This window comes from Thermobia domestica, chromosome 13, assembly GCF_964235325.1.
Source record: "Thermobia domestica chromosome 13, izTheDome1.hap1.1, whole genome shotgun sequence".
Taxonomy (NCBI): domain Eukaryota; kingdom Metazoa; phylum Arthropoda; class Insecta; order Zygentoma; family Lepismatidae; genus Thermobia; species Thermobia domestica.
Window position 1 is genome coordinate 17,745,991 of NC_137466.1, and position 17,960 is coordinate 17,763,950.

General features: G+C 31.2%; 1 protein-coding gene across 9 annotated transcripts in view; it reads right to left on the reverse strand.

Moving 5' to 3' along the window:
* The window catches only part of LOC145668033 (UPAR/Ly6 domain-containing protein qvr-like), a 416,709-nt gene that overhangs the window by 75,307 nt on the left and 323,442 nt on the right, over positions 1 to 17,960 (reverse strand). The window contains exon 6 of one of the 9 annotated variants that reach the window (XM_081735501.1): positions 1,873 to 8,389. The exons of the other annotated variants lie outside the window; for them this stretch is intronic. Within the exon in view, the coding sequence (XP_081591627.1) occupies positions 8,181 to 8,389 (209 nt within the window). The 3' untranslated portion in view covers positions 1,873 to 8,180. Of the gene's footprint in view, positions 1 to 1,872; positions 8,390 to 17,960 lie in introns of those variants that run through there. 9 annotated transcript variants of the gene reach the window in all.

Here is a 17,960-nt window from a genome sequence, read left to right on the forward strand (position 1 = left end):
ATTGGGCGTCCAATTATATATTAAAACGTCATACAGTTCGCCAATTCTCTCGCTATATGTTGTGCTTGACAAACGATAATACTTGACAAAAATATTAAAAAAAGAGAGAGAATTTTGAAACATCGTTGCCATTTTTTATAACACATCTTTAGCAGGTTTTGCACAATACCTTATATCTCGGAGGGCATTTGGTTTACTGACCTCAAATGACAATATGTTCATTTGGGCATACAGCACTGCTTTCTAGATTTTGAAACATGATGTAATCGGAAACTTTTCCGCCTTAATGCACCACTTTCAATCTCGCTCATTTTTCTCCTCTCTTATAACAACACTGTTCACTTGATTCTTTGGGACGTTAGTGGAATCTATTTGATGTCAACTGCACACATATTTTTATATCATCTTCCTAGTTTGTGCAAAACAAATTTTAATTCGTCACTTGTTTGGAATTATATCTCGCAAAGTTTACAACATTGAACGTCAAGTGTATTATTGTAGGTTTTCTCTTGGCATGAAGAGTTTTCTTCTATAATAACTTCACGTAGTGTCATTTGATTAAAAAGAAAACTTCATATTGAGGTGACAATATTGTTTATTGAGTCTTGTTACCTAACACGTGCGAAGGTGTCCCTTTCCTTTAGTTGCTTCGTGCAAAGTTGTACTTCTCTCTGTTTTGATTTTTCCGTTATTACGGTTGGACATTCCCTTTTTGATCACCCTGTATATGATACACAATCGATAGAACTCATCCAATTTTGACCATAATTTGGATAGTGTAGAACTTAACGAACTTAGTTACACACATGAAACATTTTGATGTGCAAATGTTTGGTTCCTGAGTTATTGGTCACCAAAGCTGAGGTTCAACTTAACAAAACGTCAATATATGTGATATGCTGCCGACTATACTTACCCGATCTTTATGAAATTTGGTATGTTAGTAGACCTCTCGTACCTTAGCACATATATGAAATATGATGGTTATACAAACCATTCGTTCTCGGGTTCTTGATCACCAAATTTGGGGTTGGGCTTATGGAAGTGAAATTTTACTAAATCACGATCGATAAAACCAATCTTATCTTATCCAAACTTGGTACAGTGGTAAATGATAACGAGCTTTATACACAATTGAGCATAGTATGAAATATGGTGTAGTACAGATCTTTAGCTTCCAAGTTATTGGCCATTGAATTGGATTTGAACTCAGTGAAATCAGGAAATTTCACTGAAAGCAATTGAACTCATCTGATGTTGACCAAATTTCGTATATTGGTAGACCTTCATAAACTTACTATGCATATAAAATATTACGTTGTGCAGATCTTTGACCCTTGAGTTTATTTGCTATCGAAGTTGGTGTTTGGACTTATTTGAGTCCAAACAGCAAATCTCGTAGTCAATAACTCAAGAATCAAATAGCTGCACCTGCACATCATGGTATTTCACGTGCATATTAAGGTTATTAAGGTCTACCAATATTTTAAATTTGATTAAGTGGAAACTAAGTTCTCGAGTTATTAGGCACAAAATTTGGACTTGGACTTAACAAACGTGTTACGGGAAGAAAGTGCAGTGTGTATTTATAATCAAGATTTACTAAAAATCAATGAAACACTTTTTTTTTTCGCTATAGGGAAATTTACTGGTAGTATGTTCAATTTTCTTGTAATGAGTACTTAATGGATGTTAGTAGATTCAATGTATGGGAAACGTATATGTATTTTGATGTAATGAAAAATGTGATGATATGATGTCAAGAACTATCCATATTAATAATAATCTCAAGATAACTTCTTTTACCCTTTCAACCGAAAGTTGGGCTATTGGGAGCTGCATATGTTGAATAAAAATTCATCGTGGCAATAATATAATGTAAATATTTTATTGAAAAATTAAGCACATGATTATTCAATCAGTATCAGCTTGGAAATCCAAGTAGAAAGAATTGGTACGGATTGGCATTTGTAGCATACAATAGTGTGATGATCTATTTCCTTTTTCTTCATAAACTTTAAAAAAGGAAGAAACTGATGGCTTGATTCTCACAAGAAAGTTCTGTTCCTGCTCCTCTCGATATAAACTGTTTTCTTCGTAATATTACTGAGCCAGCATTTACATAGTATATTTTTAAAAGACATACATCACAACAATAACAAAACAATTCATTTTTATATTTTTTCGGACATTCTGAACAATCACAATATTAGTATAGGGACACACTGTATTTTCTTATATCATTAAACAAAGAACAGTGGTCGTTTCTTTTTTATTTAAAATATGCAAGTAATTTTCTTGCATATATAGACTATACTTATCATATTATCATTATGTACAGTGATATTTTTAAATATCTATGTAAGAAAATTTATTACAAACATAACTTATAATTATGTTTATAGAGACGTAATATACCATACACTCCACACAATCTAAATACTCACAGCCAAAGCAAATAATATTCTTAAAGAATCAATTCTTAATCTGTATAAGTCGTTTTAATAAGCTTTCAATATCGAAGCTTGTATACAAAATATTTACATGGTTTATTATCATCATCAATATATGTACATATGCATATACAAAAGCACATGCATAAAATGGATGTTGGTCTAAATAATTACATTTGAAGTGATGAGCATGTTACTTAGCCCCAATGTGCACCGGTTTATCAATTTAAGACTTCATCTCAGACATTTGGTTTTAATAAAATATCAAGATATGAATACATCATAGCTCATTTAATGCAATTGCATTATTATATTCTGGATGAGGGTATAGTTTTAATAAAGTACCTATAAGGAATTAAGCTCTGTCAGTTTCTGCTACTACACAATGTGACTGATGGGTCAGTTTACTTTCTATGTACTTCGTTATACCTCACATATAAGGAATTAAGTAAGATACCAAGGTAAATCCATTCTCAAATTTTTCATTTCGTTATGAATGAAAATTACAATATAAGCACTAATCATGGTACGTTTGTAGATTTTTGCAGTATTTTTAATATATGTAACCCTCAATATTGTGTTGTAGATTTAAATATATGACATTATTTTATTATATTCGATATTATTTCATTTTGTGAATTGCTTGCTTGCAGTTATACAACAATTTTATTGATGAAAATGGTGATATGATTCATAAAGGATAGTGAAAGTACAGTATTAACGTAAAACTGCCTGCATTCACGGATCAAATGCAAAAGAACCTTGTACTGAAAAAACAGACTTTAAGTCGTTCGCTCAGAATTTTTGGATATAATGTTATGAAGTCGGTTCGAATAAAGGGTCTTGTATATTTAGTTTCATGTACGTTACTGAAATGAATTCTTTGGAGATATTCGAGAAAAGGAAACTCTCAGCATTGCTTACTTTTAATTTTAGCAATATAAATTTTAAAACATTTTCTTTTTACATGCTTTTTCTAACAATTTAAAAGTTGTTTTAATTCTGCAATCAACATTTTTTTTAAAAAATCGGGTTTGATTTTATTTATTACTGATATTATTCTTCCTGTTAAAAGCTTTAGCGAATTTGATTCAAACTTAATATTTGTAAGGACATTGTTTAAACTATACTCGATGATGAATCATAGAAATGGTATGCCACTAAGACAACTGTTTGAAGCTAACGTTTGACCTTGAGCTGTGATGTATATCATATTATATGTTTAGCAAATTGAGTAACGAATTTGTAAAACTATATGACTTTACTCGTTTGTGTGTGTATAAAGCACGCCAAACATCCATCAGGAAGTTACGTTTATTTTATCAACTAATTAAAAATCTTACATGAGAAGTAAAATTCAAAAATATTTACTTATCCTGTTCAGTAGCTGTTAATGCAATTTAATTATGATTTTTTATAGAGTGTCCTATGCGTCTACTTAAGATTTATATGTGTTTACGTGTTTGTAAGATGACACTTTTATTTAAGTAGATATTACAGATTTTTATGTTTCATGCATGATAGTCAAACTTCATGGACTTTTAGGAAATAAATAGTAATTTCAAACTGGAATTACCTATAGTTAAATAATATAAAGCTAAAGTATTTGAAAATTATCACATACCGTGGAATTTCTAGATCATATTGCACAATATATGAATATTGTTAACAGAATCATACGCAACTGCGCACTTTCTGGACCATTATATGAACATGAAGAAATTAGTTTCTACGTACACTATTTGTAATCTAAATTCCTTATTTATATTTATTCGAAAGTCTAAGAAATGATTACGTTTTTTGAATATAATACTGAAGTTCTTTCCAATTAAATAGGCAAAGTACGTCGTCAAGTTGCATCTTTTATATTGTTTTCTATCTCCATTCAACTACGTGTTGGTATATAAAAAGTTATATCAGTAGTGACATTGTCCTAAGCAATAAATGTGATACAACTTCCAAGTTTAAAATGGTTTTGTTCATAAATGATGCATTCATATATGAAATGTAGTTGATACATATTTAGATGAAAGTGTTATACGCATATATATATTTGAAACTGAATGTACTTGCGATAAATTTAAGTTTGTTAAAGTTCGCAATAAGTATATATATTATTACAATTGAATAAAATATAATTTTGCTTTGATCAGACATATCATAGCCTAACGGAAGTTTGGCGCTGGTGCATTACCCGGGAAATTTTCCAACATTTCATATAACATTAAATCTACATGTACTACCAAAATTCAAAGTATTCTTGGTTTCTCAAGAATATAAATAAATGTTCCAATATGCATATGCATTACTAATTAACAATAAATTAATTATATAATAATAAGTATCTTATACGTACAAGAGGAAAGCATAACGGATATTCAAACTAACATAACTAATGTATTCGTAAGCTTCTAAGTACATTAAATATGAAATTGATGCAAAAATAATTAATATTTAAAAGTACTGGCAAAACACTGTATTGGATACATCATTGACTTTAACTTGGACCTGTAGTAATTTTGGATACTACACTGTATTTGTGACATTCAAATTATACGTATTGTATAAACAAAACCTTGCTGAATAACTTGGCATGTTCTTCAGCGAAGAAATTATTCGTTCATTTCATCAAAAGAAATATTTGGATTACATTTTTATCATTATTTTGTGACTATAACAATTCAACAAAATATGTTTTCTTATATTATTAAATGATTAACCCTATATAAGCATTAATAAAATATGATTAACTTTATATGCGATTTCTAGTGTTTTGAAATTTGTATATATGTATAATCATATACACTGGAAATACAGCACATACTTTTTATTAAATATAATTAATAACTATGGAAAATTAACTATTATAGTTTAACATCAAACTGTCCAATTATAAGCTCATAATGACCCAGATGAAAAAATAATATAGCCTTAAAATTGTTCTGTAACTTTTTAATATTTCGGTTTAGAATAATTTATTTTCCAATTATATTTACAAACGTAATTGGCTTTCCAGGTGGAACGTCAAGTGTCAACCAATTTAAAAATAGTGATTCATCAACTATAGTTGTTGGTCTCCTTAACCTGACATCTTTAGTTGACAAAATTATCCTAAGAATTCTGAATAACTAATTGATATAAAACGTTGTACCTGGAACATCTTTAATATGAAAGTTTAAAATATTATTTGAAGTAAAAGTATGATTAAAGTGAAAATGGATTCCTGTCTTTCTATAACAGAAACTGAATAATAAATAAACAAAACCTACATTTCATGAATCAGATTTAGTATCTTATTGAAACAACGGAAATGTCCAAAAACTATTTAAGAATAAATGTACTGCTACAAATTTCTTGTTAGAATATTTTAAAAGAAATTTACAGTTTATATATATGCATACATGTCTTACTTCCAAAAAGTCATACCTTTTTCTCACTATAATTGAAAATAACAAATGAAATAATTTCAAACGTTATTATTGCATTAGTATATGAAGGACAGCAGTTTATAGAATAGGAAAAAAATATAAAGTAATACTTTTTACACGTTTTGATTTGAAAATACTATTGTAGTTAGCACAAAATCACAATATATATTATAAAATCACATAGTATAATATAAAATCACATAAAATGAACTTTATTTAAAGTTAGCTTTATAACTCACTATTTACCAGAGGAAACATTACTTTGAGATTGTATTATAACTTCATTTTTCATTGCATTCATTTCTAGAATACATTTCGTCATAATATTATCTTTCTTATTATTATAATTACTATTTTGATAACTTGTTTCCAATTTTTTCAATGTGATGCAAAAACGTTTCATTCATTTGATCTTCACTTTGTCACCTTCTTACATATTTCGTGCCTTTCTAAGTTATCTAATTTCCATAACATGTTCAGGCGCTTTACGCTAAAACAGTGTCTATCTAGATTAGTGTTAGATAATTATTTAAAGAAATTTATTAGTACTTTAATATTTCGATCATTGAATTAAAATTTAGCTTTTAAAAATCAAGAAATGTGAATATTGTTTAAATGCTAAAGGTAAAATAGTTTATACGTATACTTTTAAATGCTTGAAATCTCTAACAATTAAGTTCTAATAATGGTAACTTTATGCATTGATTATTAGAAAACTAAACAAATTCATACTAAATAAGCTCATACAAAGTGTGCAGTGATAACAAGATTTGATAAAATTATCTCATTATAAGTTACCAATGAAATACGAAACAAATGTACCTTACTTATTTCTTTGGCAAAAAGAGTCTTAATATTTATATGTCCATATTAATTGTAGCACTTGTTTATAATGATTTGTCACTGAACACCTCACAAGATCTGTAGTGTTCATAACAATATTCATAAAACTAATGTTTGTATTAGAAGCAGCAGCAGCAATGATGTTCGAAGAAGGAATAGTAGTAATAATGATGATGGTGTTAGTAGTAGAGTTGATTCGAAGTTTTATTTATATATATATATATAAAAAAAAGGTAGATAACGAATGCACTGCGAAAAGTATAGACCCCAGGTCACATGGCACTCCCTTTCTCTCTTTACCCCATTTAATATAGTTGATTGAATGTTGGAGGCAATATGGGAAAGGCAAGTGGTTCCTCGTCTCAAAAGGCAGAGAAAGGACACCGCCAGTACTTCATTTTTACCTTTGTAAGTGAAAGTTAATGAACATGCGTGCCAAATAAGAATAAAAGTTGCAAAATTTCTCTCCATTCAGCTCATTGTCATTATATAAAAGTAGTATATAAATTTTATTAAGCTGTGCAATAGTATATTGCCTTGCTATTTATGAAAAATAACACTGCAAAAACGAAACGAAAATAAATAGCTTGTAAATATATTTAATTTTAAACGAATGAACTGTTTCCATTCTCTTTAACACATGGATACTTAAATAAATAGATGAAAATATTCTGCCAAGATATGTAGTTTCTAAACAAAACTTTATATATACATATATAAACTATATATATATATATATATATATATATATATATATATATATATAGTTTATAAATGTTTTATTAAAAGAAATCACAAAAAAACAAATATGCTATAATAGACAATATATTAATAAGTAAATAATATCAAGCAAATGTTTTGAAAAATTGAAATGCAGCGTATAAAAATAGTTTTAAACTGTTTTTTTCCTGAAGTTCTGCTCTGTAAAATAAAAAATTAACTAATTATAAAAGATTGTTCAAAGCTTATACCATTGTTGGATGGTGCTCATATATATTGTAAGCATAAATATTTTCATGCTGTTATATTCTTTGTTTAAAAAAAGAATAAAATTAATAATAAAGAAGTGTTGAAAATCGTACAAAAATCTGCAAGCTAAATGTAAAAAGTGTCTAGAAAACCTTAGAAATGTCATACGATCATGTTGCAAACACAATAATCTTCTTTTCTTCGCTTATGTAGCAACTATTTTATTATTAGTATTGGAATGCATTTGGTCTTAAGGCATTTGCATTTACAATGGACCAAAAAAGTGTTTTAAAAAAATATGCACTGGAGTGCGTGGTAAATCTGACCAAAAGAAAAAAAGTATAATATGAGTAAAGCTTTTTTTCTTAAGTATTGTATAACTTGCCTCAAGCGTGATATATAATTATGAATATATGTATATATATAATAAATGCATGAGCAGCAAAAGTCTTTATTTATGTTAATTGGTGCTTGCACTCAAAATGCTCTATCTGTAAATCATGCAGAAGACATTCAACAAGGCACACAAGATTAAAACAGATGCATGATCGAGAGGCGGTGGTGCAGCGTTGCACCTGTCCTCCTCACAGAAACACATGTGACCCGTGCCGCTACTTTCCATCATGCAGACGTGATCTACCATGAAGAGGTTGATTTGAAGCTTAGTGGTGCATGTGCGTCGTACGCTTTCGTGTGCTGGAAAGAGATAGAATAAAGCAAGAATTAGTACTATTTTGAGAAAAGAGAAATTCTAGCAATGACATATGCCCTTTCGATTTTTCAGTTTAAAAAACTAAAACAAACAAATTGTAAGTTGTGTTTCGAATTCTTTGTTACATTTTGATCGATCACAATAAGACATGAGCATTTTCTTAATTATAAATCAAGACATGTTCTAGGTTTTCTTTTGTCACATTTTTCAATAAACACTCTATCAGGTTTTGATACACACTTTACCTCTAAATAAAAGTGGAGAAGATGCTTAAAACAGAGAGACTGCAACAAAAGTTTCCTATTACGTTCGACAAACCATTATGCAGTATTGTGGAAAATATCTTCGAAATTTTTGTAATTTTGACATACGTTCATCACTTGGAGCGTGCATATCGTGACTGAAGCAGTTCAAGTCAGTAGATAATGGTATTGTGTGTCTTGATACTGCAATCCTGCGTTTGGGGTTGGTTTGACGGCTTCCAAGATGAAGATGCAACAAAGTATATTCAGGAATGTTTGTTTACGAGTTCGAGCTGCACCATAATGCTGCGAAACTAACTACAAACGTTTGTTGTGCGAAATGTAAAGAGACAGCTGATCACAGCACAACAACCAAATGTGTCAAAGCCTCAAGAAATTTTACTTCGGTTGCAAGAATCTCATCGATCAGCTAAGGTCAGGTAAGCTGAAAACCATTCCGGAATCATGTGCCAGATGATAGAGGAAAATTCGGCGACTGCACTCGGGGGTCATATACGCACTTCCAGTCCAATATGACTAGTCGCCGGACCTTTGCGAAAGAATCCGGAGTTGCCAAATTGTGCTCCACGAATTGACCCCAACTCAAGCACGAAGGCGAGTGGGTAAGTATGAGCATATAACTCCTGGAAAAGCCACGTGTTTGTGTTTCCTTAGGAGAATGAAATCATGCGACTGAAACTGGATACTTTTCTGAATTCTAACGTCCGTAAGCAGTAACTACAGAAGGGCAAGGTGCCAAACACGAGCGTCTCGAACACACATTAATAAATCGAACATCTTGTGAAATTATAAAGTCATAATTCACTGTGAATTTGTTCCGAACATTTGAACTAGCAATACCAAACTGTACACCGAACAGTCGAGTGGGTGTGTGCTATTTTATGCCCTGCATTGGTGAATAGAAAGTGAGTTCTTCTACAGCCAGATTATTACTTATTCTGATCCATGTCTCACTTCCTATACTCGCGATATTTTAGCAAACAAGAAGAGATGGAAGCTGTAGTGTAAGAGTTCTTAACCTCAAAGGACAAAAATGGGCTCAAAAGTGATTTTAGACGGTACAATATGATATCATCTACTTTGAATGCTAAGCAACTTTCAGTGTAATTGATGCACAAGGTAAGCAAGTAACCAAAATATTACAAATGATGTTTGACTCACTCTTGCTTCGTTCCTGTAATTTTTCTCTGGCACCTATAAATTTTATGACTTCGATTTGGTTCATTAGTTTTATGGCATTTCTATTAGATGTTATGCTTCTTGATAAATTTTAAGCAATGTTGAAACCAAATCGCTATATATATATGCCAAAAATATTAAAAACCTATAATAATGGAATCGTATCTATATATATAAAAGAGAACGTACAAATCCTTTGTGAACTCATCACGCTAATACGGCTGAACCGATTTCTTTCATTTTTGGGGGGTTGTTAGGATTTGGACCCTAGATGGTTTTTATCATATCACTTTAATTTTTAATTACCAGTGTCTTGAGATAATGGACCATTCAAGTCTGCATAGTTCATCATAGGTAAAAATAAACGTATGTATATGCAACCCGCATGACCACGTGACTCGGCGGGTTAACATAAATGACAGGCGCTTGCAATTTGAAAGCGAAAAAGTAAAAATTATCTAAGTAACAAAGTTTATTGCGTTCCGGGGTGACCGCAGCGAAGCGGGGTGAACGCTGCTAGTAATATATATATAATCTACTTTTATTATCTTTATTATTTTTGTTTATTGTTTAATAATTGGTTTTGTTTTACCTTTTGATATTTGACCTGTCCCTACAATGGGTAGAGCACGTATTTGAAGTATATTGACTGAGATTGTTTGATTTTTGATTGAAAGGCACTGAAGAGAGTAGTTTTATCTTCTTTTTTCATCTGCACTTATCCAATTTGTGCGTTTCCCGCCACTAAACTACTGTATGGATCTTCTGCAGGTTCCTTCTCTTCACATACGATGACAGCTATCAGATAAGAAAGATAATCCTGTGTGTTTCGTATAACAATATGATACAAAGAGTGCTTCGTTTCCCACTTCGCATGCAGTTCTTGCTAGTTTCGATTCCATTGTTTCACATTGCGATAGGAAGTCAGTTGTTCCTTTACCATAGCAACTTTGAACATAAGACAAAAGTACTCGTACATGTTCATAAATACTGTGTGTTTACAAAATAGTATAAAATAAAAGGATTATTGAGGTGAAAATGAAAGATTATCTCCTCGTTAAATATAATTTTATATATGCCTTGTTTCCGTGTGAATATCAAATTTGCTTATTGCGTGGTTCGTGAATTTTTGTTGTTAGTGCACAACTTAAGAATGCTCGTTTGTTTACAACCCAGATAATGGCATTCTTGTGTTTACTTTCATATGCCTATACAACGCTTTTACATGACAAACTGACATATGGAAAGATGTAAAACGAAAATTTTCTTCACAATGTATCACCAAGCAAATCTTCAGTTCCCTCGTTAGCAAAAATACTTTCGAAGCACTTCGTGACTTTCCTCTGTTACGGCTACATTCTTGAAATTAAACGCAGGAGACTTAGATATTTGTAATTCAGATTAAACTAGAGTTCGTTTGAAAACAGCAAGTGCATTCTTAAATTGAATTTAATAGTGAATTTACTGATTCTTTTAAGATTCAGATAATAAACATCTTCGTTACAAGACCCATTTTCTGAGAAAATTATTATATCTATTTACAAGTCTCTACACGTTGTTGTATACAGGAAATATTAATTACTAGCAGGACCATATTAAGGTATGGGCCATAGCCCAAGACGGAAAATTTTCTGGTACTAGTTTCATTTCATATTTCATCACTTAATATTTCAGGAACTTATTATACGCGCATATGGATATTACACAGCATTTTTACACTTTAGGTTATGCAGTTTTGTACTTATATGTTATTCGTATATATTCTGGGTCAACCCATACGAAGGGTCCAGAGGTGGTTGCTCGACCATCTCCGAAAATTATAAAACTTTAAGTGTGATGAACCTTGTGTATGAAAAGGTCAATAACATCATTCACTTTCTCGTATGTACAAGTATTCCTGAATGGCGGCCATCTTTGTGGTCGGTGGTATGCCATTTTTTGCATTTGCAAGCATTTACGAAAACTACAGTTGCTCAGGACGTACGTATCAGGCGAACTCAAGACAAAAACAAATGTTTAGAGGAGAGACTAAGGTACACTGAGAACATATACTCTTTCTTCTAAACAAATATGCAGGGTTGCAAACCAATGCATGAAATCACCAGAACAAGTACAGAAAATTACACTTTTAAAGAAGCTGTATTTTGGAATGGCACAAACTGAGGGGTTCATAAGTTTTGTGCTGAATACTATTGCATGTAAAGAGTCTGCAGAAATAACCACAGCTATGATACTACTGGTATCGTAGATTTATGGGGGTTCGAAAGTTGAAATTTGTGATTTTGATGCCATGTTTGGGGCGTAATATCTCAGGATGGCAAAGTGCTAAAAATTGCTGTTTAGGCCACAAAGTAATTCAGTATGTGAATAAACTATTGCAAAAAAAATCATGACTCATATTACATGGAGAAAAAAGTAAAGACATGGTAAAAACGCGAAAAAAGCACGCGCGTCACGATGATTGTAGCTCGGAAAAATTTAAATATTTTGATATGTTTCATGCTAGATTTCAAAAACTACGCATGGATCAGCAATTAGGCCCGCTTTTGGTGGTGTTCAGTTGTGCAAAAGCTTGCGAGTGAGTTTGTTCCATCTTTCTAGCTCCATGATCATTGCCACGTCTACAGAGTGGTTAATTTATCTTGACCATCCGCTAGAACGGTCAAACGAAAATAGAGAGAAAAGCGAAATTTTGCACGAAGCAAGTATAAGAAGTGCGACAACTTTGTATGTATTAAACAGAAAGACTCAATAGTGTTGCCAACCCAATATAAAGTTATATTTTTCAAATGGCACTACGTCAGATTATTATACATTTCAAATTAACGTGTCAAACCTAAACTTAAAATACCACTTAAATTATTCAGTGCTGCAAATTAAGGATGTTATAGTATCACAAATATCCAAAGTTCCGAGCCCTCTATCGCAAATGCAGCATGACGGAAACGTACAGCATAATGCACATCGAAAGTACTTTAGTGTTGAATACCATGGTCATGATACGACTTGTTTCGAATGAATAGGAACGAAGTTACCAGGGCTTGAAAATGTGTTTTTTGAAAGCATTTATTTCTAAAAATGCTGAGATAAGTATCATAACTAGTTACTTGTGTTGTTTGTAATGTATGTGTAAACTATTTTGCCATTTACAGCACGTCGATATCTCAAACGGTTCCGGAGATATGATAAAAACATTGCTGAAGTTTGCAACACTGCTTAAATTGTGTAATTGCGAGAACTTGTAATTACAGCTACTAAAAGCTATTGATGTAATGCTATAGAAGAGAAGGGAAACAATAATCATTTTAAATATTTTCCATAAATACGCCATTTTTAGCAGGATAAGATAGATAGGTGTAACGCAACCTTGTGAACACATGCACTTCCGTAACTCGGATTGGATTTCAATGATACTTTGCTGATAGATTAAGTGCCTTAATACCGCAGTCCAGTTCGACGATTGGTGTCATGGGTGCAAGGGGAGCTAATCGCCTTACTATATAGTCGTGGCAATGATCATGGAGCTAGAAAGATGGATCAAACGTCACTCGCAAGCTTTTGCACAACTGAACAGAAACAAAAGCGCGTTTAATTGCTGAATCATGCGTAGTTTTTGAGATCTAGCGTGGAACATATCGAAATATTTAAATATTTCCCTGGGCTACGACCATCGTTACTCGCGTGCTTTCTTCGCGTTTTTACCATGTCCTCACTTTTTTCTCCATGTAATGTGTCATGATTTTTTTTTTCACATACAGAATTTCTTTGTGGTCTAAGCAGCAATTTTTAGCACTTTGCTTTCCTGAGATATTACGCCCCAAACATAGCATCAAAATCACAAACTTCAACTTTCAGACCCCATAAATCTATGGTGCCAGTAGTATCATAGCTGTGGATATTTCTACAGACTCTTTACATGCAATAGTATTCAGCACAAGCCTTATGAACCCCCCACTTTTTACCATTCCAAATTACAACCCCCTTAAAAGTATAATTTTCTGTACTTTTTCTAGCGATTCCATGTATTAGTTTGCAATCCTGCATATTTATTTACAAGGAAGGGTGTATGTTCTCCGTGTACCTCAGTCTCTCATGTAAACATTCAGTTTTGTTTGGAGTTCGTCTGATACGTATGTCCTGAGCAACTGTAGTTTTCGTAAACGCTTACAAATGAAAAAAAAAAAATGATACTCCATCGACAACAAAGATGGCAGCCATTTAGAGACACTTGTACATACGAGAATGTGAATGATGTTATTGACCTTCTCATACACAAGTTTCATCACACTCCAATTACTATAATTTTCGGAGATGTTCGAGCAACTATTTTCTCCATCTTTGGACCACTTCAGATGGATTGACGCAGAAATGATCCACCTGAAAATACTAATTTCCTTAAATTTCGGTTACGATAAAAGAGGAAAATATATTTGTTTAAAATTTACATCTTCATTTACATGGATAAAACAGGATCATACAACGCAGCAGTTTTCAACAGGTTTATCGCAAAACTTCATTCAATATTAATTTCCAGAAAGGGACAAGAGAAAAGTACTCAAGAGCTAAATCATATGTATTTACCACCACTGGAAACTACAAACAAAGAAACATGATTGCTGAAGGCAAACTGTTCGGGCACTAGAACGAGCCGTTCGCAGTATTACGAGTATTACGAATGCTCTAACTTTGGTCCGTTACGGAGGATCATATGGCGAATAATAATAATAATAATAATAATAATAATAATAATAATAATAATAATAATAATAATAATAATAATAATAATAATAATAATAATAATAATAGTAATAATAATAGTAATAATAATAGTAATAATAATAGTAATAATAATAATAATAATAATAATAATAATAATAATAATAATAATAATAATAATAATAATAATAATAATACAGGAATAAGCTTCTCAAATTGATATACGAGAAGTAAAGGTAGACATAAAGCCTATTATAGAGCAGGAGTCAGTACAAATTTGTATTTATTTATTTTCTTTTGTATGAACTTACAAGTCACTGTCATTACAATTACAATCATTACGAGAAAGTCACTGTTTGTAAACAATTTAGCAGAGCTGCAACAGTGTTGTCAAATTCAGAATAGCAAATTTTCCCTCCGAAGCCACATAATTTCCCACTTAGATACAACATTTTGCGTCACCTAAAATAGATATTTCTTCTGGCCATTGAAACATGCAGTAACACCAATGTCAATGCTAAGCATTAAGAGTTCAGGGATCCTATTTCATATCGGTTTGCAACCGCGCAAAGCGAAATTTTCGTATCTGACAGGAAACATAATATTTGTTACAGAAACGAAGTGCGCCTGCACATGGGCAGAATTACATTCCCATTGAGACGATGTAGAAATTGTAATGTCATATCTCAACTGCACTTTGGCTTAGAAATGGAGAGAATTTTAATAACCGGTTCCTTAAACCTGACATATTTTTACAACCGGCTGAATGACATCTCTGGATTTAAATAGTTTAATTTGGAGAAAATAGCTCCTCCTAATAGACCCATGCGGGGACCCGTTTAAGTTTCGAAGATTTAGTTTATGATATTACTGTGTTAAAACCCACTTTCCAGCTTTCATGTTATTTCACACGTTTTCCTCAATATTGTCCTGTAGTCTTCTAGTACAGTGGATTCTCGGGTTACGAACCTAATCCATTTCTTAGCGCTGTTCGTAATTGAAAATTGTTTTTTCATTGAAATTAATTAAATTTACTCCGTTCAAACCACAGAAACATTGTATTATATGTGTGTTTTTTTTAATTTTTTAAGAGTCTTTCTGTGGTAAAGAATGAAAATTATATGACTTTTTTTAAAAAACAAACAAGTGATACTAAATTAAACCCCAAAAAAAAGTACGAGGGCTAAAAACACAAAAACTAAAAAAAGCGTAGTTTAATTATTTTGAATACAGAACTCTGACAGATAATGTTCACGGCAAACACAGTAAAGCACTCTTAAGCATGTGGAATTGTCAGTATAGGCGTATGTGTGCGTTCATATGCCGAAATATTGTTTGTAAACCAAGAGAAAAATCGTTGACAAAACTTGTTCGTAAAACGACGTAACTCGTGTCCTCATAATGTTTCTGTATTTTCAGGTTAGTGACTAAAATGCCATAATACCACGAACATTATATATAGATACTGGAATAATAAACATTTCTTTAATTTGAAGGACATAGCTAAAGAAATAATAGGATAAAATAAAATAAAAAATAAACAACGGATTTTACAATATTCAATAATTTTCAACTGAGAATCAATTAAATTTTTCCATTGTTGCTTGGTAACAATGACAACAAAATCAAACAGGGAATAATAATAATAATAATAATAATAATAATAGTAATAATAATAATAATAATAATAATAATAATAATAATAATAATAATAATAATAATAATAATAATAATAATAATAATAATAGTAGTAGTATAATTTTTGTATAATACAAAACAAGCAATCACTGAGTAGATCCAACACTCAAAGTAAAAAATAAAAAAAAGTTTTCTATAGCTGCATCTTTAGTTACGGTAGTGGTCAGAACATACTAATTTCGATTCATGAATTCGTATATGCAGTGCATATGAACGTTCGTAACTAGAATATTTTCGTAGAAGATTTGAATACAAATCCTCAGAAAGATAAGTAAAATATACTCTACTAACATACGTAGTTTACCTTATAGATGGCAGGAAATGACTTTTGAAACATTTTTTAAAGCGAAATATACTATATATACACACCAGAATATTTTACGCTGACCTACATGGAATGGAATCTGATCTTGCGAGGAAGCAAGGTAGTTTATTAAGTTTATTGTGTGCAAGAAAATCCTTCGGGTGAGGGTCTGGGATATAGTATCTATAAAGCATGTTTAAGAATTTATTTCGTGGATTTATAGAATAAAGGGGTAAATGGACTGTGTCAAATACGCGGTACATTTTCCTATAATAAAATCAGCCTTTCTTTCCAGTGTGATTGAGTTAAGGAAAAACCTACGAACAGATATACACTTAAGCATTACGACAGTGTGCTCAGGAATCTTTTATTGCTAGTACTCTAAAAAACAAAAGTGAAAATTTGTAATAAATTCTTCTTTAAAACTGAAAAAGGCTAGTAAACATTTAAGGATTAAGACTATAATGAGAAGAAGTATACAACACATAACAATGCTATTGTAATTAGCGTATTATTATGATTTAGTTATCTCTAAAAAGGATTTACCTTCTCCTCATAATGTTTCTGTATCTTATACACTTCTATTCTCTTATTGTTTATACTTACTTGTTTCAGAAAATACTTATCTTATAAGATGGGTTAATATAAACACATATCCAACGAACACATATATTTGCTACAATGGCTCACCAACTCATGCAAACATCTTGGCTTTAGTTGGCGGCAGAAGGTGCAGAAAGCGTTACCGTATCTGGAATTATTTCTTAACAAGAGACAGAACAAAGAAACAACAGCAACAAGCACATAATTGATATCACATACTCTGGTAGGTTTGATTATACATATCAGAAACATAATACACACACTTACCGTACACAAAAGTATTGTAGTGTAATAGTATTGTGTATATAGTGAAAGAAAGAAAAGAAAGATTATTTCATTTTTTGTATTTAATTTTTTCAAAAGTTGAACATATTAAGAAATTTGTTTTGTGTTGTGCATCAAGTACATGCTTGTATACTTACGTAAGTTGTGTTTGTGTACTTTTGACATGGTGCAACATGGTTTTTTGTTAATTCACAGTTTGTAACTTTTGAGTGGAATGTAAGTTTCTGTAAATTAAAGTACCAACTTTAATTCCTAACTTTGCTATTTATAACTTCTGTCTTATTGATTAATAATATCTGTAATTTAATCTCTTTTTCTATTTAAAAATTTATTTAGACTTCGCCAACCCTCTTCAATTTCAATTGGTTGTCCTTAACAGTAAAGGTTTATTTCTTCATTATTTTTAAAATACAAAGATAATGGAACGACCGTTGAATTAAGATTGAATAAACCTACTTCTCATGCAAATTTATATATATATATATGTTTGTTAACTCAAACATCTCT